The sequence below is a fragment of the Cervus elaphus genome, chromosome X (genome assembly GCF_910594005.1).
Source record: "Cervus elaphus chromosome X, mCerEla1.1, whole genome shotgun sequence".
NCBI lineage: Eukaryota > Metazoa > Chordata > Mammalia > Artiodactyla > Cervidae > Cervus > Cervus elaphus.
In genome coordinates, this window is record NC_057848.1 from 29,616,125 (window position 1) to 29,639,255 (window position 23,131).

The 23,131-nt window shown below is 40.3% G+C and overlaps 1 protein-coding gene, 1 non-coding gene and 1 pseudogene across 2 annotated transcripts; all 3 read right to left on the reverse strand.

Moving 5' to 3' along the window:
* Positions 1 to 6,342: 6,342 nt before the first annotated feature.
* On the reverse strand, positions 6,343 to 8,516 carry TCEAL8 (transcription elongation factor A like 8). The gene is made up of 3 exons (XM_043897340.1): positions 8,390 to 8,516; positions 7,923 to 7,994; positions 6,343 to 7,321 (listed from the first exon to the last, which is right to left on the reverse strand). The coding sequence occupies exon 3, from the start codon at positions 7,282 to 7,284 to the stop codon at positions 6,931 to 6,933; it is 354 nt and encodes a 117-aa protein (XP_043753275.1). The 5' UTR covers positions 7,285 to 7,321; positions 7,923 to 7,994; positions 8,390 to 8,516; the 3' UTR covers positions 6,343 to 6,930.
* A 7,379-nt stretch (positions 8,517 to 15,895) lies between these two features.
* Positions 15,896 to 16,002, reverse strand: LOC122690975. The gene has a single exon (XR_006340227.1). It is a non-coding gene; the product is annotated as a U6 spliceosomal RNA (small nuclear RNA).
* A 6,301-nt stretch (positions 16,003 to 22,303) lies between these two features.
* LOC122689450 lies at positions 22,304 to 22,719 on the reverse strand (annotated as a pseudogene).
* Positions 22,720 to 23,131: the final 412 nt, after the last annotated feature.

Sequence of the window (23,131 nt, forward strand, 5' to 3'; positions counted from 1 at the left end):
TCCAATAGCCCCTATTTCAACTAAAATGAAAGGAAAAACATAATTTTACTATTTTCACCTTCATGACTTTTTTTCTAATTATAAAAACTGCACATGCTCATTGAAAAAGTTAAAATTGGAAACACAGAGAAGGATAAAGATGAAGTTGCAATTTCCAATATTAACGTCATCTAGAAATATTCACTTCAAATGTCTTGATATTTATCTTTAACCTATGTGTGTTTTGCAGCTGTCTTTTTCATAAAACAATATGTAAGGAACAGCTTTTCATGCCAATGATGCATTTCTAGATTATATTTTGTAATTCATGACATTAAGATTTTCCTCATGATTTCACATGTTCTGGCACATAACTAAATACAATGGAAATGTGGAGGGAATTTTTTCTCATCGTACAATAGAGAAATGGCACCAGAGTCTGTAAATGATTTATTTCTTTTATAACTCCAAATGAATGGCACTTATTGCATTTAGTTTATGCACTATTTGTTTCTATTAGGCAAGGGAAAAGGTTGGATGAGAGGAACAAGCACAGACTTTTGCTTTAGAAACGTGTTGTGGAGTCAAAGAAGCACAGATGTTTTGGGTTCTAATTTGAGTATTACTCGACATCACCTGTGATCACTCACCTAGAGCCAGACAGCCTGGAATGTGAAGTCAAGTGGGCCTTAGAAAGCATCACTATGAACAAAGCTAGTGGAGGTGATGGAATTCTGGCTAAGCTATTTCAAATCCTAAAAGATGATGCTGTCAATGTGCTGCACTCAATACGCCAGCAAATTTGGAAAACTCAGCAGTGGCCACAGGACTGGAAAAGATCAGTTTTCATTCCAATCCAAAGAAAGGCAATTCCAAAGAATGCTCAAACTACTGCACAATTGCACTCATCTCACACGCTAGTAAAGTAATGCTCAAAATTCTCCAAACCAGTCTTCAGCAATATGTGAACTGTGAACTTCCAGATGTTCACGCTGGTTTTAGAAAAGGCAGAGGAACCAGAGATCAAATTGCGAACATCTGTTGGATCATTGAAAAAGCAAGAGAGTTCCAGAAAAACATCTATTTCTGCTTTATTGACTATGCCAAAGCCTTTGACTGTGTGGATCACAATAAACTGTGGAAAATTCTTAAAGTAACAGGAATACCAGACCACCCAACCTGCCTCTTGAGAAACCTGTATGCAGGTCAGGAAGCAACAGTTAGAACTGGACATGGAACAACAGACTGGTTCTAAATAGGAAAAGGAGTATGTCAAGGCTGTATATTGTCACCCTGCTTATTTAACTTGTATGCAGAGTATATCATGAGAAACGCTGGGCTGGAAGAAGCACAAGCTGGAATCAAGATTGCTGGGAGAAATATCAATAACCTCAGATATGCAGATGACACAACCCTTATGTCAGAAAGTGAAGAGGAACTAAAAAGCCTCTTGATGAAAGTGAAAGAGGAGAGTGAAAAAGTTGGCTTAAAGCTCAACGTTCAGAAAACTAAGATCATGGCATCTGGTCCCATCACTTCATGGCAAATAGATGGGGAAACAGTGGCTGACTTTATTTTAGGGGGCTCCAGAATCACTGCAGATGGTGATTGCAGCCATGAAATTAAAAGACACTTACTCCTTGGAAGGAAAGTTATGACCAACCTAGATAGCATATTAAAAAGCAGAGACATTACTTTGTCAACAGAGGTTCATCTAGTCAAGGCTGTGGTTTTTCCGGTAGTCATGTATGGATGCGAGAGTTGGACTGTGAAGAAAGCTGAGCGCCAAAGAATTGATGTTTTTGAACTGTGGTGTTGGAGAAGACTCTTGAGAGTCCCTTGGACTGCAAGGAGATCCAACCAGTCCATCCTAAAGGAAATCAGTCCTGGTTGTTTATCGGAAGGACTGATGCTGAAGCTGAAACTCCAATACTTTGGCCACCTTATGCGAAGAGTTGACTCATTGGAAAAGACCCTGATGCTGGGAGGGATTGAGGGCAGGAGGAGAAGGGGACGACAGAGGATGAGATGGCTGGATGGCATCACCAACTCGATGGGTATGAGTTTGAGTAAACTCCAGGAGTTGGTGATGGATAGGGAGGCCTGGAGTGCTGCGGTTCATGGAGTTGCAAAGAGTCAGACACGACTGAGTGACTGAACTGAACTGAACTGAACATCATCTGATGATAATGATGATGACAATGATAATGACAACACATGATAACGATGATCAAAGATCTAACATTGTCTGAAAGCCTATTATATGCCAGGAATTTCATAGTTTTATGCATTTGCTTCCCATAACAATCTTGTGGGTTATACTCATTCTGCAGATGAATGAACCAATCTGTCTTCACACTTCTTATTAGCAGAGGATTCAAAACTAGCCAGTAGTTTTGGACTATACTGTGTCCACCCATTCAGAGGATAGATTTCCAAGGCTTGGCCACTGATTGTTACAAGCCTTCACAGTATGAGATATGTGCCCAACAGGAATCCACTGGGTATTCACTCAGTACTATCCCTTTATCATGATGGTGATGATGATGATAATTATGATAAAAGCAATGATGCTAATGGAGAGGAAATTTTATCTTTGATCCAAGAGTTTTATGTCTGGGGACCCCACGGGTCTCCAAGAAAGGATTTATGCAAGGTCACATACTGTAAGAAGAGTCCAGATTGGAACCTGAGGTGGTGCTAGTGGTAAAGAATGCACCTGCCAATGCAGGAGACAGAAGAGACAAGAGTTGGATTCCTGGGTCGGGAAGATTCCCTGGAGGAGGGCATGGCAACCCACTCCAATATTCTTGCCTAGATAATCCCATGAACAGAGGAGCCTGGCGGGCTACAGTCCATAGGGTTGCAAAGAGTCAGACATGACTGAAACAACTTAGCGGAGCACAGGACAGCAAAGTCATGTACTTAACCATGTTGCCATTCCTAAAGCCAATTTCATCTTCACCTTATTGCCCAACCAGGAAAAGCAGTATTGATTTCTCAGATGACAGACCTAAAGAACAACGGTCACAATGGCATTGCTTCCTCCACCATCAATGCCTGCAAAAGTATCTTCATGCCAGTTCATAATTTGACTACCCTGGTTCCCAAGTTGTGGGCTAGGACTATAGTGCACGTGGTTGTTTAAACAGGAGGCAACAATCATTTTCTCATTTCCATGTGCCTTTGCAAGCTTCCTCCCCCTGGGCTCTCCTCTGTCTCTGGATCTGGACCCATGCAGACATCAGAAGCACCGCATCAGCCACACACAGAACTAAAGGCAGTACAACTCAGAGCTGCATGTGCTCAGTTCTGTCTGACTCTTTGTGACCCATGGACTGTAGCTTGCCAGGCTCCTCTGTCCATGGAGTAGGTTGCCATTCCCTTCTCCAAGGGATCTTCCAAACCCAAGGATTGAACCCGGGTCTCCTCCATTTCAGGCAGATTCTTTACCACTGAGCCACCAGGGAAGCCCCAAACAGGCGGACACAACAGAGGCCCTTCTGGAAGTCTGAGCAAGGTGGGTGGGACAGGCATGAGGCAAATCTTGTTTAAGACCTATCCCCCTTAGCCAAAGATTATCAAAACCAATGTTTTCAGTTATTGAATTTTGAAGTCTTTTTCCCTTTAAAAGTTCCCATCCTTAAGTAGATACATTCCTATGTATCTTATTCTTTTTGCTGTGATGGTAAATGGGATTGATTCCTTAATTTCTCTTTCTGATCTTTTGTTGTTCGTGTATAGGAATTCAAGAGATTTCTGTTATTAATTATGTATCCTGAAACTTTACCAGACTCATTGATGAGTTCTAGTCATTTCCTGGTATCATCTTTAGGACTTTCTACGTGTGTATGTCATCTGCAAACAGTGACAGTTTTACTTCTTCTTTTCCAATTTGGATTATTTTTATTTCTTTTCCTTGTCTGATTGCCATGGCTAGGACTTCCAAAACTATGTTGAATAAAAGTGGAGAGAGTAGACATCCTTGTCTTATTCCTGATCTTAGAGAAAATGCTTTCAGCTTTTCACCATTGAGTATGATGTAGGTTTGTTGTATACGGCCTTTATTATGCTGAGGTATGTACAATGGAATATTACTCCATTAAAAGGAATGAAATAATGCCATGCCATTTGCAGCAACATGAATGGATTTGGAGATTATCATACTAAATGAAGTCAAACAGAGAAAGGCAAATATATGTTATGGCTTATATGTGGAGCCTTTAAAAAAAAATGATACAAATGAACTTATTTACACCAAAAAAAAAAAAAAACCCAGATTCACAGACTTAGAGAACAGACTTGTTATCAGAGGGAAGAGTTGGGGGAAGGGATAGATTAGGAGTTTGGGATTGACAAGTACACACAGCTATATTTAAAATAAAATGCTTTTCCATTAAAAAAAATGAAGTTTTTCAAACAGTTAAAAAAAAAAAAGCTCCCATCAAGCCTCCTTGTGAAGGAAAAAGGGAAGAAAGGAAGTCTAGTGCTCTGACCTGCAATGGGGACAGTGATCCTCCAGGTACTCATGTCCAGGACAGCTGGCCATCAGTCTAGAAAAGTCTGGTACCTGCTGCAGACTGGAGCAGAGAAACCAATGTCAGACCATCCTGAAGAGGGATGTGCCTTGCTGGAGCCCTTCTACATCCTGCCCCAGCGCCACCCCTCAGTGCCAGGGGGCTGGATTCAACCAGTCTTATAATGTTGGTAAGTGAGTTCCTGGACCTTCATCTCACTCCAGCCAGAATCCAGCCTGACCAACAAGTTGTTAACTGAAACTTCCACAGCCCACCTCCAGATAGTGACTCTTAGGTGGGGCCCAGAAATCAGTGTTTTAAAGATGCTCCCCAGGTGATTCTGATGCAGGTAATTATCCAAGGCTTTGATAAAACATTTGAAGTGCAATCCATTCCATTAACTGTTTCCTCCTGGAATTGCTTGTCATAATACTAGAACGGTAAAAGGACTTGTGGAAGATTATTGAGTCAATGACAGAATTTGGACAAACCTAGTGGCTCAGCAGTAAATAATCCACCTGCAATGCAGGTTCAATCCATGGGTTGGGAAGATCCCCTGGAGAAGGAAATGGCAACCTACTCCAATATTCTTGCCTGAAAAATCCCACGGACAGAGGAGCCTGGTGGGCTACAGTCCATGGGGTCGCAAAACAGCTGGACGCAATTTAGTAACTAAACAACTGGCTCCTTAGCAAAAATCAATCAGAAAACCAATTAAATTAAAAAAATCAATTAAATATTGAAACATGATGTGTCACAAGTATGCGTGGCTATCAGAAGGAAAAGATAGTCTTTATTCTATAGGGAAAATATAATTTCTAATATTTACATAGTAGCCATTCTACTCTAAGTGTATTTATAAAGTTTTTACCTTTCAAGTTTTTTTTTTTCCACATATCAAATGGGGATGGGATGGAGTGAACGGAACTGTTCCCTTAGATCTGTTTCCTGTATTACTTTTTGCAATTTACGCATATTCTGAGTCTTCTGAACCAGTAGGACAGGCCTGCCAGGAGCCTTCAGGGAGAGATCGCCCCACGAAAGAAGACAAAACTTCAGTTTTTAGACTTAAGGCAGCAACTCTGACTATAGAGTGGCATCTTTTACTCAAACTTGAACTCTAGTCCAATTCCCAAAATGGACTCATCATGTCTGACTCCTATGGATGAGGTATCCTGTGGTTGAAATTGGATGGGACTATTGCTAAGAATTCTGCATCACACTGTGGCCCATGCAATCCTGGAACAGACCCCCACTGTTTTTGTTGACCCTTTGTGACCCCCTGGACTACAACCCACCAGGCTCCTCTGTCCATAGGATTTTTCAGGCAAGAATACTGGAGTGGGTTGCCATTTCCTTCTCCAGGGGATCTTCCCGACTCAGGGACCCAGGGACTGAACCTGCGTCTCCTGCATTGGAAGCAGATTCTTTACCACTCAGCCACCTGGGAAGTCCTCCCACTGTGTTAAGCATCATTATGAAGCAGAGAGAAGATTTAGAAGAGTGGGGGTTCAACCCACTGGGGACACCAGGAAACTCAGTGGGGTTTTGGCACTGGAGGACTCCAGTGCCAAGCAGGCACGGCAGGACCCAGGGTGGGGCTTGACAGCAGAGGCCTGGCATGGAAGCCCCCACCTCCCTGCCTATTGGACTTGTTCCTGAGCACGGGTTGAGTCACACCAGGACCCTCCCTCAAAACTGATGTTCTGCAATGGGTTGGGGTTCTATATATGCATAGGTGGGGAACAAGAGCCCACCAAGCACAGCTCAATCACCTCATTTCTTCCCCACACCAGCCCTGTGAGATAGGTGTTTTCCCATGAAAAGATCAAGTCTTAAGCAAGTGTATCTGTAATAATTGCCAGTTTTATTCCTCTGGCTAAGAGATCCAGAGGTATTTCGAGGTTTACATTTTTTTAATAGTTCTTTCATCAAGAGTTTAGGTGCCCCCATTGCCCTTATAAGCTGGTTGCAAATTATCTGATTGACTCTTAATTAATAAAAAAAATTTAATTCTCTTTGTGTGTGTGATGTGTTCATTAAAAAATACATATAAGCAAAAAGAAAAAAAACAGCACACAGAAACAAGCACAGTTAGATTTCTGATATATGCATGTATGTATACACACGCACGCACACACACAATTTGAGACTTTCTCCTACATATGTGAGCTGGTACTAAATATACTGCTTTGTAACCTGTTATGTTTTACAATATGGAATGAACATATTTTCATGCATATGTGTGAAATTTCCCAATCGAAAAATAGACCTAGAGAATGTGTCAAAATACAAAATGCAGATGCTGAAAACAAGGAAACTACCTAAAACAAAACTCCACCAGATGATTAAAAATAAAGCAAAAGTCACAGATTCATCAGAAAATGCTAACAGAAAGCTGGGGCAAGATTTTAATATCGGACAAAAAAAGAATTCAAGGCCTAAAGCACACGGGATAAGGACGGCTGCGTGAATGTCTTTGCTTCCAATGCATCATCACAAACTTGTTTCTTACTCTTCTTATCTCTTCCCTAAGCCTTTCCAACTCATCTGCTCCTCTTATCATTTCTTCAGGGTCCAAATGCCTAACGGGAGTGTCCTCTTTATATCCCTGACCAGGCTGAGTCAGCCCTCCTCTAAGGTTTCCTTCTGCTTCCTGGCTTACACCTTCTTCAGAAGGTTGAGGATTTCTTTCTGCCTCCTGTGGTACAGCTTCCAAAGGGCGGTCTTCCTCAGCCTTTGGCATGTTTTGTGGTTTTCTTTCATTTTCTCCACAAGACTTTTGCATGTTGAGTATTTTTCAATTTCTTTTGAATAAATTAACCCTGGAAAACAAGGAAACAAAACAACCAGATACAAGGCAAATGAACCAGCAGCTAGAGTATGGGTTTCCATAGATATTGGCTTCTTCTCACTTAGGTCTCTAACTGTCAAAGTTTTCCAACTAGAAAAGGCTAGATCCTCAGGCTCTGAACTCCCCTGGCTCCGCCCCTCTCTCCCCCTCCCCCTCCCGCTCCAGCTCCATCTTCTCTCCTCCCGCTCCAGCCCACCATTTCCCAGCAGGCCCTGCTACAGGCCTCTCCTAGCACCGAAACAGGAGCAGGGAGCAGCGCGGAAGCAATTAACCCCTCCCTCGCCTCCTGTCTCCAACACTCCCGCCCTTTTAGGCTTTCCCAAGCCATTCCAACCTCCTACCTCTCACCTGAGACCGGCTGGTCCAGTCTCTGGCCTCCCCTCCCCCTTCCACGTCTCTCCAGTCTCCCCCCTCCCCCGCCCCATTTCCGCTGCAGGCTCTGAACAGGCCTCTGGCGCTTCATCCGGATGGGGAGAGGCTACAGTGACCCCAGGATGGGCTTCGGTGTCATCCGCACTCACACCCCCACCCCCACCCCCAGGAACAGGAGGCAACTGCACCTTTACACTGACCTGCAGGGATCCAGGGAATTTTCCTCCCTCTTCCCTCAGTCGATTTGGGTCGCTCCCCAAAGACCAAGAGTCCTGCAGACCGACAAGAGTGCTTGGTAAGGAGGTCAGTACCTGAATCACGGGTCCCTTTAACGATTCTAGGCCTTATTCGTCTAAAGTTTCCCCACGTCCTCATCCTCGCGATCTTTTTAAGGCAACCCCGCCCTCCCTCCCCGGTGCCCACCCGTTCCCTTCAGACAGGGAGTGAGCGACTCAAGTTGTTTCTAAATTGTTTCTGTGTCTCTCTTGGGATCCTCAATTAGCTACCCTTCTCCCTCTCCACCCCCAAACTGCCCAAAATTTCCTGCACAAAAATGGAAGTTTAGCGGAACCGTGGTGTTAGGAAAGTAGTACCGGCTATGCTTGGTTTCTGCTATCTGACTCCTAGACCCCAGGGTCCCGAAGGCAGCGCCCAGCTTTATACTGACCTGAAAGGATCCGGGGCACTTTTCTCCTCCTCCAGCTATAGGGAGCTGCTCCTGGGAAACAGGCCCTGGACTATAAGGACTTCTGCACACGTCGACTCCTGGTCACGTGAGGGTCGCGTCATCAATGAGCTCGAGTCCTCGGTTACTCCTCCCATTTAACACTGCAGCCCGCCCCCTGCGTTCCCTCCATTTGATACTGTCAATCTTTTTTTTTTTTTTTTTTCATATTTGCCAATCAGAGACAATAAAACTGGTATCTTCTTCCTGCAGTTTCTCTTCGTCTTTCTCGGGTTACCAGGGAGAATCAGCCTCTCGGGGTGAATAGACAATTTCTCCTTCTTTGGGGAATCATCTCTCTCCTGCTTCCAATTTCACCTCCTCTCCTCCCCCCAAGATCCTACAGTCCACCATTTCCCTTGGAGTTCTGTCTAGCATTAAAATGGGCGAAGGTGGTAGATCCGGGCAGAAGGGCGGCTAGAAAAGAACCTGGGAGTGAGAGTGTGGGATTTTTTTTTTTACTAGTTCTCTTAAATAGTTTTCTGCTTTAATGTTTTAAACAATAAGCTTACTCTTTAAAAATGATGTTTAAAAAAGAAATGCCACATAAGCAATACTTGACACAATATGGAAGACAAATTAGTTAAATCAATTTTTAAAACTTTGGAAAAATTTTCTGATAGCTGCAAATGAAATGACAGTTTTCACAACATATTGATGTGTTAGAAAAGGTTTTTTTAAATCTTATTAAAACAGCGCCTTTTAAAACTGACGCCAAATTAATCGGTGGGAAGAGGCCCAGTTTTCTCTTGTTAGCAGTTTTATGTAAGTAATCCACTAGTTCTTCTCTTTCTGGTTAAACTCACGTTGTAAAGTGTTAGATGTCTGACCGTTTGTGAGGACTGCTGCTTCTGTGGCTTCTGGTTGAGTTTTAAGTAGAGGCTTCAGGCTTCCTCTTCTTATGACCTCTGTAGGATTCAGTGTCTTGCTAATCAAATGAATCTATAGGAAAGCCTCCTTTCCATGGAGTCTACTTTAATTTGGAACTCAAAAAAAAAAATGTACTGGAAAATAACTCTCACACACTCTTAGAATACAGAAAGGAGAGAGTTCCTGGTGAGTTCTGATAGTTTGGTGTGAGGCTTTTTAGCAGTGGAATTTTCATTCATGCAGGCCACTCTCGAGGTATTCTGGTATCAGTTTGTTCATGAGCAACATATGTAATTGTTATAATCAGAAAGCAGAGAGAACATCATTGCTGTAAAAATATTGGTTAAAAGAGGAAACTGATATTCCTGCAACCCAGCATATACTGGTACTTGGAGGTATGTTGGTACTGGGAATGGCAGTCTGACCAGTGGAGCCAGCTGGAGAGTCAGGGAAAGAGGCAAAGAGGGGTCTCTTATCTAGGATGGTCACGGTGGGATGTGGTAGCCAAAGACAGAGCCCACCACAGAGAAAGCAGGGTTGGAAGAAGTATTTTTGTTGTTTTTATGTTTCACAATTTATATTTAAGCATGAATTATTTATTCCACAATTGAGAGATACATTTCCTATTATTCAAGGGAGAGTATTTAATATAAATATAGCTATTGAATTATAAAGAGGTAACCATTACCACAAAATATTTCCCTTATATTTAATGGGGGAAATGGATATTTTAAAAAAATTATTATCATATAGTGAAATTAACCTTGTTTTGGGTGTATAGTTCTATGAAATTTAAGAAATGTATATATTTGTGGAACTACCACCATAGTCAGCATACAGTTCATTCACCCCCCCCAAAAAAAACTTCCTAGTGCAGTCATACCTTAGCCCCTTCCATGAACTCTGGCAACCTCTCATCTATCATTTTCTCTTTTTCAGAATGTTATGTAAATGAAATCTACAATATGTCACATTTAGAAACAGGCTTCATTCACTCAGCATAATGCCTTAGAGATTCATCATTTAAGTTGTTTCATGCATTAATAACCCATTTTTTCTTTTTACTGATTAGTATTTTGTATAAATATGTTCCAGTTTATTTGTCCATTTACCCTCAGTAGGGTAAATTTTTGTTCTTCCCAGTTTTGAGTAATAATGAAAAGAGTTGCTGTAAACATTTGTGTACAGGGTTAGGACCTGATTGCTTCAAACCAGACTGTTAGGGTAACCTTTTATCTGATCTGTCTACCTTCACACCTCCTTGTCCCTTCTCAATTTACTTTGCACATTTCTGTCAAATTAAACTTCACTCTTCCTTATTTTCAACTTGTCATTCTCCTGCTCAAAGGCTCTGGATGGCAACCCATCTGTGAGGTCTATCCTGCTTTTCTCATCCTGACCTTCACTATTGATCAGAATTGAGCCACACTTGTCATCTACTTTTCTGCCCCATCCAAAAGCAACTCTCATTCACTGTGCCCAAGTGTGCTTTCTTCTCTCTCTTTGTCCTTGCACCCCATTTTCTTCCTCCTGATTGCACCCCTCTCCTTCCTAGATCCTGGTTCTGCTCATTCTTAGGGACCTAGCTCCATCACCCAGCCTCTAAAAAGCCTCCCCAGCTGGAAGTGAGCTCTCCCTCCCCTGTCAATGCTGCACATAGGGTCTGCACCCCTCATATTGCCCTCAGCAAAGGTTGCCTTGTACCTTTCCCCTTTCCTGTGTATTTGTGTGTATGTTGGGTGGGGTTATCTAACCAGACAGATATTCAGATGTGGGTTGCTAATGGGGGGCAGGCTCCAGCTCTCAAGCTGCTTGACTGGCTATTGGGATTTTAAGCAGTGCATCTCCCAGAAATTTCAGAGATTCAGAAGGAGCTGTATGCCAGTTGGCTCACAGATGAACCTTCCCTGCTTGCATAAAACTGGAGCAGAAATGTCATTGTCTCCTCCTCTGTTTATTCTGCTTATGGGTAGTCAGAACAACCCTAACACCATTTTTATGGAGCTACTGACAGAGGATATTGCCCTGTTTTCCTAAAAGTCATATGAGAGAGATCAGTCAGCTCACTGGTGCACACCTGACCAAGAGCCAGATGGTACATGCCTTCACCTTCATCTTTGTCCCTGAGCAATTTCAGTACATCAATAGAGCACTCAGCTACTTTTATTTTTTTTTTAATTTTAATTAATTTATTTTAATTGGAGGCTACTTACTTTACAATATTGTGGTGGGTTTTGCCATACTATGACATAAATCAGCCACAGGTGTACATGTGTCCCCCCACCTCGTCCTGAACCCCCCTCCCACCTCCCTCCCCGTCCCATCCCTCTGGGTTGTCCCAGTGTACCAGCTTTGAGTGCCTTGTGTCCAAAAATCTGTTTCTTTACATCTGTGTCTCTTTTGCTGTCTTGCATATAGGGCCGTCGTTACCATCTTTCTAAATTCCATATAGATGTATTAATATACTGTATTGGTGTTTTTCTTTCTGACTTACTTAACTCTGAATCTGGCTCCAGATTCATCCATCTCATTAGAACTGACTCAAATGTGTTCTTTTTTATAGCTGAGTAATATTCCATTGTGTATATTACCAACACTTTCTTACCCATTCGTCTGCTGATGGACATCCAGGTTGCTTCCATTTCCTAGCTATTGTAAATGGTGCTGCGATAAACATGGGGTACACATGTCTCTTTCAATTCTGATTTCCTCGGTGTGTATGCCCAGCAGTGGAATTGCTGGGTTGTATGACAGTTCTATTTCCAGTTTTTTAAGGAATCTGCACAGTTCTCCATAGTGGCTGTACTAGTTTGCCTTCCCACCAACAGTGTAAGAGGGTTCTCTTTTCTTCACACCCTCTCCAGCATTTATTGTTTGTAGACTTTTTGATAGCAGCCATTCTGACCAGTGTGAGATGGTACCTCAGTGTGGTTTTGATTTGCATTTCTCTGATGAGTGATGTTGAGTATCTTTTCATGTGTTGGTTAGCCATCTGTATGTCTTCTTTGGAGAAATGTCTGTTTAGTTCTTTGACCCATTTTTTGATTGGGTCATTTATTTTTCTGGTATTGAGCTGCATGAGCTGCTTGTGTATTTTGGAGGTAATTCTTTGTCCATTGCTTAGATTGCTATTATTTTCTCCCATTCTGAAGGCTTTCTTTTTACCTTGCTTATAGTCTCCTTCATTGTGCAAAAGCTTTTAAGTTTAATTAGGTCCCATTTGTTTATTTTTGCTTTTATTTCCATTATTCTGGGAGGTGGGTCATAGAGGATCTTGCTGTGATTTATGTCAGAGAGTGTTTTGCCTATGTTTTCCTCTGGGAGTTTTATAGTTTCTGGTCTTACATTTATATCTTTAATCCATTTTGAGTTTGTGTGTGTGTGTGTGTGTGTGGTGTTAGAAAGTGTTTAGTTTAATTCTTTTACAGGTGGTTGACCAGTTTTCCCAGCATCACTTGTTAAATAGATTGTCTTTTCTCCATTGTATATTTTTGCCTCAGCTACTTTTAAATTAAGTTAATCACAGTAGCTTTTAAATGTAAGATTTTTGGAAACAAAGAGCATTATAGTCAATTAAAAACTATTTTTAAAAAGGAAAGAAAAGGGGGTACACATTGATTTAAATAATGAAGACGTGAGTTCTGGAGAGTAGACACCCTGCCCCTCTGACCCAGTCAATATTCTGTTTTTGTGCACCAAGAGAGCCCTAGGGATAGCTCCAAAGTCCACAGCCTTTCCAGTGGTGTGAGGGGAGGAGAAAGGAGCTCTTATACAAGCTTATGACATCTAGAATATTGTTTTCTATGCTCCCTTTAGAAGTTATTTTCTGAAGCTCTGAATTCAACAACTCCTTCTGCATATTTCTTATTGTCCTTTCAAAGCTTATCCCATAGAAGAGCTTGAGATGGCTGTTTCTCTCCCTCATTTCTCTAGTATGCTGTCTATGGCTTGAAAACATCCCTCCCAGTGTGGCTAAATCTGCTGCAGATCCAAAGGTTTGTCTACAGAGCATGGACTGAAGCGGCTGCCGTCTGAGATGATAAACCCATCTGGAGTGCAAGTAGACCCAACATATTTCATCACTTTGCTCAACTGAGCATGAATCCACTCATGTTCTAATGTGAGTGGTGCACACAGTGGCCAAGCAGATTTCTACATAGATTGTATGTCTCTGCTTCAGAAAGTAAACTCAAAAAAAAAAAAAAAAAAGAACAACACAACAACAAAAAAAAAAACCCAGAAAGTAAAGTCATCTACCATCCCTCCTGTCACTGTGTTCCTTCACTTTTGGGAATTTGGCATGCATAAGTTTCACAAGATCCAAAACCTCTTCAAAATAGACATTTGCTGCATCCAAGCAAATGAACATAATTTGAAGCGCAACTTTTCATCTCTTCCAGATAATTCTGTCCATTTTCCTGAACTCTCAGCTAAATGCTACAAACATTGTAGATTATTGTAGCCAAGAGTTTCTAGTTATCAAGGGCATAATGCTTATGAATTACTGTGAACCTGAAATGCTGTGTCATAACCACTGACATTTCATATGTCCCCATGGTATCTGTGTTGATCACAGTCATAGGAATCCTTGAGTTGGTCTACTTAGACTTTCTTACTATGTGACAGAATGCCCAAGACCCACCTCAACTAGATTCTTGAGATTGCTTTGCTTAAGCCTTGAGGTTCACATCTATGTGGAGCATGTTGCTGGGTTGCAGGGAGGCACATTTCAGCCATACTACAGCTTAGACCAGGCAACTTTTTCCTGTGGCAAAAAACAGAGTTGTTGGGGAGAGTGCTATTGCTTTTCTCTGGGTGCTTTTAAAGATTAAGTTTACAGTGGAAAGAAAGTTTCTTTGCTGACCTCTTGATTCTGCCTTAGTTGCCTGTGCTACCTTATCCTTGAGGCATTCTATTTACCTATCCTAAGGCTTTCCCCCTGGTTTTTTGACTTTCTACTTTGTATCCCTTATTTATCTGTAAGACCATTAGAACAAAAAACCTTACCTGGTTCAACTTTGTAACCACTCCAGTGATGAAAGTTCAAGGTGGCAGAAATTATTTAAATTTTCACTCAGAAGAGAACGGTTAAATTAATTATCCATACTGTGGAAGTTGTGCAGAAATAAAAAGTAATGAAATAATGCACATGCAGTGACAGCAAATTATATTGAAGTCATATTTTTGAGTGAAGAAAGTGGCAGAACAGTATTTAAAGAGTACTGTTCCACACACAAACACATAATGCATACATATATGTATATGCATGCAATGAATTTATTAAGTAGTTCTAATTTTCTGGTATAATCGTAGAATAATTTTATTTTTTCCAGTAATTGCTGTCAGCTGTGGTCTGTCAAATCTTCCTTTTCTCACTGAATAATGAATTTGTTCAATTATGTTTCAGTTTGTTTTCTTAACTGTTCAATCGCTTTCATTCATTAAGAGAGTTTTGTTTTGGGTTCTTGAAACTCAGTCTGGTTTATTTTTTAAACTTTTTGTTTTGAAATAATTTTAGTTCTAAAGAAGTGTTTGAAAGATAGTACAAAGCATTTCTGTAAACCCTACATCCTGCTTTGCCTAATAATTTTGGTACATTTATAAAAAAAAACAAATGAACATTTGTGCAGTACTGCTAACTAAATTACAGAATTATTCCGACTTCTCCGGATTTTTCACTGCTATCCTTTTCTTGTCCCAGGATTCAATCCAGGACACAATGTTGCATTTGGTCAATATATCTCTTTATTCTATGACAGTTTCTCAGTCTTTCCTTGTTTTTCATAACCTTGACACTTCTAAAGAGTGAGGTATTTTGTAAAATGGTCCTCAATTTGGATTTATCTTATGTTTTCTTATAATCACAATGGCTGTTTTTAATTTGGGGAAAGTGTCCTTTTTATCACAATGTCAGGGTTACATGACATCAGCATGACTGATCACTGGTGAGGTTAACTTTTTTTTTTTCATTTATTTTTATTAGTTGGAGGCTAATTACTTTGCAATAGTGTAGTGGTTTTTGCCATATGTTGACGTGAATCAGTCATGGTTTTACATGTGTTCCCCATCCTGATCCCCCCTCCCACCTCCCTCCCCATCCCATCCCTCTGGGTCTTCCCAGTGCACCAGCCCTGAGCACTTGTCTCATGCACCCAACCTGGGCTGGTGATCTGTTTCACACTTGATAGTATACATGTTTCAGTGCTATTCTCTCAGATCATCCCACCCTCGCCTTCTCCCACAGAGTCCAAAAGTCTGTTCTATACATCTGTGTCTCTTTTTCTGTCCTGCATATAGGGTTATCGTTACCCTCTTTTTAAATTCCATACATATGCGTTAGTATACTGTATTGGTGTTTATTTTTCTGGCTTCACTCTGTATAATGGGCTCCAGTTTCATCCATCTCGTTAGAACTGATTCAAATGTATTCTTTTTTAATGGCTGAGTAATATTCCATTGTGTGTATGTACCATAGCTTTCTTATCCATTCATCTGCTGATGGGTATCTAGGTTGCTTCCATGTCCTGGCTATTATAAACAGTGCTGCGATGAACATTGGGGTACACGTGTCTCTTTCAGAAAAATATGAAACGCTTCACAAATTTGCATTTCATCCTTGCGCAGGGGCCATGCTAATCTTCTCTGTATCGTTCCACTTTTAGTATATGTGCTGCCGAAGCGAGCACTGGTGAGGTTAACTTTGATCGTTTGATTAAGATGAATGCTGGGTTTCTCCACTTGTAAAATTACTATTTTTCTCTTTTCATATTCTATTTGTTTGGAAGCAAGTTACTAAGTCTAGCCCATATTAGAGAGGAAGGGAATTAAACTCTACCTCCTGGAGGGAGGAACATCAAAGTGTTTGTGGATATGTCTGAAAACAACCACAGTAACTGATAAATATTTGGGGTCAGATAACTTGAGACTGTGCAAACATTCTGTGGATTTGCCTGGAAAAATTATTACTGTGATGTTCTGAGGGTAACTTTTCATATCCCTCATTTCCTTCTACATTTAATATTTGAAATTATTATGTAAGAAAGATCCTTCCCCCATTTACTTATTCATATGATTATTTGTTCCTATCAGTGTGACACATGGATTTTTAAGTCTTCAGGGTTATAACACAATACAATCATTTGGGGGGGGGGCTTTGTCCAAATTTTCTAGCCTTGGCAATTGGAAGCTCTTTCAGGTTGGCATACCTTTATCTTTTTTCTGCTTCCTTGCTTTCTGGTACTATAATATCTTCCAGGTTCATCTGGTTTTATCCTTTTCCCTTTCCAATAATCAGCCATTTCTCTGAGGAGTCTTGGTTAATTTTATTGGATAATCATATTTAGTAATTAAGATCTGAGTGCAGGGTATTCTGGTTGCTACTTGAGTGTCATTGCTTCTCAAATTTCTTAGCTGATAGAGCAAGGAGATGCATGTTTGTAATATCAAACTGTATATATACAATCTCTGCATTTATTTATCATGTATATCTATAGCTATTTGTATCTCTATAGATGCAAATGATATAAAGACACACAAGTTCATACTAATACATGTGACTGTAATCCATTACTACACATATCCATTTAGCTTTCTCTCCTCTTATTTTTTATTTTTAATTTCTATCTCTGACAGTGAGTAACCTGGTTCTCCTTTATGCATAATTTATTCACATATTTAATTAACTCTAGTATATAGTTAAATTAGTTTCAGAATTTCTATCATGTACCCCTGTGAGAAACAAATTTCCCCACCAGAACATAGCCTCCCCACCAAAATCCAGAGAGACTATTTTAGATGATTTTTAAAACATAATTATTCTTATAGAGTTTACCTAAAAGCTCTTATTTTGTTTATATTTACTTTAAAGTTTCAAAATATCAAGTTATTTTTCTTGCTGACAAATTTGCAACAAATATAACAAGAATTCTTTTTGTCAGCCATAGAAGTTTTGTTGGAGTCCTGGTTACACACTGGGTGCTGAGAGAAACAACAATCTGATAAAATAGGATATAAGTAATGCAGCTAATAACATTGACAAGGACATAGTACAGCACGGAGACACAAAGCAGAAAAAATTTGGAAACAAAGAGCAAATTAAAACAATGATTAGTGTAACTAGCTGTAATTCAGTTGTTATAAGTGACCAAAGGAACCATAGCTCATTTAATGAGCCATCCACAGTACCAGCCCTGTGTACTTAGACATGCATGGCTTAATCTTTGATACAGCATATGCTACTGGCAGGATCAACCAGGTAGACAGAAAAAGATAAATGTTTCAATTCTGTTTACAATGGTAATAATTTACCAAATTACAAGTCATAATTAGTGTAAGGAAAACTTTCCCCTTGGAAAGACACAGAATTAAGCCAGTAATTTTTCAGACAGAAACCATAAATATTATAAGCATATTCACCAGTTCACACAGTCCTGTGTAACTAATCCCTTCTGTTGACAGGTTATAAAGCCATTAGATCTCCCATTAGAATTCTTCAGTTTCTTACTCAGTTCAGGATTATGGTCTGAATATCAGAGACTTGTATTTATCCAAAAGTCCTTTTTATAAATCCTGCAAAGGAAGCATTTTTGCAATGGCATCATAGTGAAACTGTAATGGTCTATAATGACAAAAGACTTAAGAAGGCACATTTAAATTTGATTATAATGCAACTGACAAAGTAACTTGGTTATAACATTTTCAGATAATAGCTAGAATTATGCTTGATAATTTTACCAGGATGTATCAGAATTTTAGGAACTCCGTATAATCTCTAGAATACCTATAGCATTTACCATACAATATAACCTAAGAAGATTTACTCTTTTGACAACACTTCACATGTAATCTAACATACCAAGTGAACTAAACTAATTTAGTATCTCTCTGGGGTGTTTCAGGGGGCCCTTTGAAGCATCCCAAAGTTAGCTAGAGGTCAGAGGAGCTTCCTTATAATTTGACTTGGGAAGTTTTGTCAAAAAATACCAAACAGCATTTAAACACAACAGGATCATAGGTCACTGTGAAACAATACTTATTCATTTAACTAAAGTCACAAAATGATTAAAAGAAAACAAACATGGATCACCTGAGGGCACAGAAGCTCATATAATCTGTTATCAAAAAGGAGCACTTCTAACAGAGAGATCAAATTCTAGTCTCATGTTAACTTACTTATCAAAATCCATTTACTTAGTTAACTTCAATCTAAATTTCGTTAATCCTGACCATGTATAAAACTTTCTCAGTAAAATGTAGTTCTGTTCCTTATACCTTCCTAACAAAAAACACATACTGAAATACTATTTTCAGTAGCTCTAATTATATATTTAATTTAAAATCCCTGACTCTTGAAAACCTTAATTTCTAGTGAAAACCAAAAGGCAAGTAATAGTTACCAAAATCTAGAGAGACTATTTTAGGTGATTTTTAAAACATAATTATTCTTATAGAGTTTACCTAAAAGCTCTTATTTTGTTTATATTTACTTTAAAGTTTCAACATATCAAGTTATTTTTCTTGCTGACAGATTTGCAACAGATACAACAAGATTTCGTTTAACTTGTACTAAATCTAAATGCAGTTAAAGTAATTATACTTAATGTTAATGACTTTGAAGACAGATCTATATTAATTGGATCAATAAATTTAAATGTTAATGCCAGGTATTAATTCAATATTGAACGTTTCCCAGTTCAAGTGAAACTGAAACTCATTTAGCTCTTAATTTTTCTTATACTTAGAATTGTTTGGTTTGTAAGCTCATCCACAAATCAACCTTAGCAACGTTATCCAAAGACAGAGGCACATGCAAACACAGAAGCAAACAGGGAGACCTCATAGCTCTCATTTCACAGTTTCAGCCCTGAGGTACAGAAATGTAAAACCCATCAGTTTACAAAAGTGGTTGGATTAAAGTTAGGTTTTTGGAAGATGGAACAAGTCAAGCTCACTTGTCTGAATGACCAAATATTTATAGAAACACAGTTGGAATTTCTATTTACCCTTAACAAATTAGTTTCTAAATTACTTTACCATCTTTTCAAATTTTGCATCTTAAAAGTATGGCAAAGATGAGGGCTCCTGAGAAGATCAGATAGAACATTTGCATCTCCATTGTATAGGGAAGTTTCTCCTAGGATAACTTTATTTCCTCTATGTTTAATACTTACAAGCCTCTTAAAATAAATAGGGAAGGTTTGGGGAGTGATATCTATTAGAAAGTCAATCAACTTGTTCCCCACTGTCAAAGTTACCCAGGACGCCTGTGGGGAAATTAGAATTGGACACCTCAAGTCCATCCAAGGCCTTAGATAGTGATGCTAAGCCAGGGCCCTGTGCTCTGGGGGTGAACCTAGAAACTTCTACTTGATTTTCATGGGTAGGGGAAACAGGAGGTGGTGAAAGGAGTGAATATGTTGGTGGCATGGCGAGGGGCAGTTGGAAAAACTGCCAGTGCAGCCTGTTCAGCCAGTGGGAAAGCTGGATAGACTGGAGGGGGTTTTAAGTTTTGAAATAAATGTCTCCATTCTCATTTCCTCTCTCTTCTCCTTGTAGAACAGGTTCTCCCTTGGGTTTCCTTTCAGACTGCTATACCATAAGGGGGCAACCCTCTGATTTCTTCTCCTCCTGATGAAATAGCATAAAAGTGTCTACCTGTAGAATCTCATATCTTTTGCCTGCTCTTTTGCAAAACAATTCTAACTGCAAGATCATATAATACTTGGGTGACCCATTCAGGGACCATCACTCTTTTGATCTTAACATATCTCATATATGTCCCATATATTTGGGATAGATTCAATATTTCCCATTTTTATAAATTTGATAATACCAAAACACAAAAAAATGCAAATTCCAACACAAAAGTCTCAAACAAATTCTAGCATCAATGCACACAAAACTAAAACAAAACCAATGAACTAGTTCCCAATGAACTGGTTCTAAATCAGGTAGAGTCCAACAATAATTTCCCTCTCCAACAAGGTACCCCAATCAAACAAACTGACTTGTCCCATAAAGGAAAAGCCCAAATTGAGGGGGGAAAACTGTGGAAAACTGTTCAAGAGATGGGAATACCAGACCACCTGACCTGCCTCTTGAGAAACCTGTATGCAAGTCAAGAAGCAACAGTTAGAACCCGACATGGAACAATGGACTGGTTCCAAATTGAGGAAAGAGTAAATCAAGGCTGTATATTATCACCCTGCTTATCTATCTTATATGCAGAGTACATCATGAGAAATGCCAGGCTGGATGAAGCACAAGCTGGATTCAGGATTGCTGGGAGAAATGTCAATAACTTCAGATATGCAGATGACACCACCATTATGGCAGAAAGTAAAGAGGAACTAAAGAGCCTCTTGATGAAAGTGAAAGAGGAGAGTGAAAAATCAGGCTTAAAACTCAACATTCAAAAAACGAAGATCATGGCATCTGGTCCCATCACTCCATGGCAAATAGATGGGGAAACAATGGAAACCATGACAGACTTTATTTTCTTGGCCTCCAAAAATCACTGCAGATGGTGATTGCAGCCATGAAATTAAAAGGCACTAGATCCTTGGAAGAAAAGCTATGACCAACCTAGACAGCATATTAAAAAGCAGAGACATTACTTTGCCAACAAAGATCCTTATAGTCAAAGCTATGGTTTTTCCAGTAGTCATGTATGGATGAGAGAGCTGGACCATAAAGAAGGCTGAGTGCTGAAGAATTGATGCTTCTTCAGTTTTGAACTGTGTTGTTGGACAAGATTCTTGAGAGTCCCTTGGACTGCAGGGAGATCAAACCAGTCAATCTTAAAGCAAATCAGTCCTAAATATTCATTGGAAGGACTGATGCTGAAGCTGAAGCTCTGATATTTTGGCCACCTGAGGCGAAGAACTGACTCATTAGAAAAGACCCTGATGCTGGGAAAGATTGAAGGCATTAGGAGAAGGGGACGACAGAGAATAAAATGATTTGATGGCATCACCGACTTGATAGACATGAGTTTGAGCAAGCTCTGGGAGTTGGTGCTGGACAGGGAAGCCTGGTGTGCTTCAGTCCATGGGGTTGCAAAGTCAGACATGACTGAGTGAATGAACTGAACTGAATGTGAGAAGAGGGACTTTCTCCATAGTTCAGTAGGGAACATGAGCATGTGTACATGCTTAGTTGCTTCAGTTGTGTCTGACTCATTGCAACCCTATGGACTTTAGCCCACCAGGCTCCTTTATCCATGTGGATTCTCTAGGCGAGAATACTGGAGTGGGTTGTCATGCCCTTGTCCAGGGGATCTTCCCAACCCAGGGATCAAACCCATGTCTCGTATGTCTTCTGCACTTGCAGGTGGATTATTTACCACTAGCACCATCTGGGAAGCCAGTAGGGAACATAGTGGGGTGTAACTCACTAGGAACTCTCGAGAAATCAAAGGAGCTGTGTTCTCTTGAGGAGTTCACTGCACCAGCAGCAGTGGGGCACTTAAGAGAATACAGGACCCATGAGAAGAGGTAGAGTGTGCTTCAGGCACAGCATTAACCAGTGGAGAGTGGCACCCACCTATCAGCTGTCTGAATTTACTTATGGACACACTTGAGACCTCACCCAGCCCCCTCCTAAACATCTGATGGAGTTCTGGCCTTGTTAGTGAAGGAGAGAGCATAGGAGCCAGCCCAACACAGCTCACACAGTCAGTGTATCATCTGATCATTTCCATAGCCCTGGAAGGCAAGTTTTATCCCCAATTCCCAAATCACAAGACTGTTTTCTATAGCAGTGAATCTATAATAACTGCCAAGTTGATTCTTCCAGCTTCAAGCCCCAGAGATAATGTGTTTCACACATTATTTCACATCCTGACAACAGGAATTTTAAGTGTATCCCCTACTTTCATAAACTCACTTTGTATGTACCTTCCTATTTTTTAAATCTTTTATTAATTATTTTATGACAAAAAGTCATCTGTATTCTTTAGTGGGGAAAGTACAGATGAAAAGATAATCTCTACTGCCACAACCCAGAGAATCTGCAGTCTGTGGGGGAATCCTCTGTCCTCCTGTCCGTTTTTCTTTTTGCCTTCCAGGGCACATAATCTTCAGCAGGGCGCTTTTCAGCAGTGTGAAATTGTCTCTCTGGCTTTGCCTGGGATTCCGACTTGCCCTCTCTGAGTGGGTTTCCCTCAACTTCAGACTTGCCTGCTTTTCTTGCTTTCCCTCATCTGCTGGTTGTCTCTCATTGTCTGGTTCCCTCTCATTCTGGACCTCTGGTTCCTGTTCTGACTTCCTCTCCACTTCCAGCTTTTCCTTCTCGTTTGACTCTCCTTCATTTTCAGGCTGTACTTCATCTTCTGGCCTTCCCTCATTGTCTAAGTTTCTTTCATTTTCTGGCTTTCCTTCATTTTCTCTGTAGACCTTCTCCATGTTGAGATTTGCCCTCCTTTGCCTGTCCTAGGAGACAAAATGGAGACAAAGTAGACAGGATTTAGGTGGTGACATACAGGTCCTGATAAACAGTTGCCTGTATGATTTAGGATCTTTATCAGCCTATCCCAACTTTCAGGTGCACTCCCGCCCATATATTTTCTCCTTTCTTTCCCTGTGTCTGCAAGGTTGGCACACATATTTACATGAGCCCGCTTTGCAGACACTTCCATAAGTATTTCTCCCTACATTTAAGTGGGCTATGCTGATAAGTCCATAAGAGCAGATTTGTCCCTAAACTTTGCTCTGGTCTTGACTATGCCCATAACAGTTTTAACCTGGTGGTCCCCGACTTAGACTGACCTGCAAGAATTCTGTCCAGTTTCTTTTTCCTCTTGTCTACAGTTGTAAG

Coding starts and splice junctions, on each gene's coding strand:
- TCEAL8 (XM_043897340.1), bottom strand. CDS start 7,284: ATGCAAAAGTCTTGTGGAGAAAATGAAAGAAAACCACAAAACATGCCA.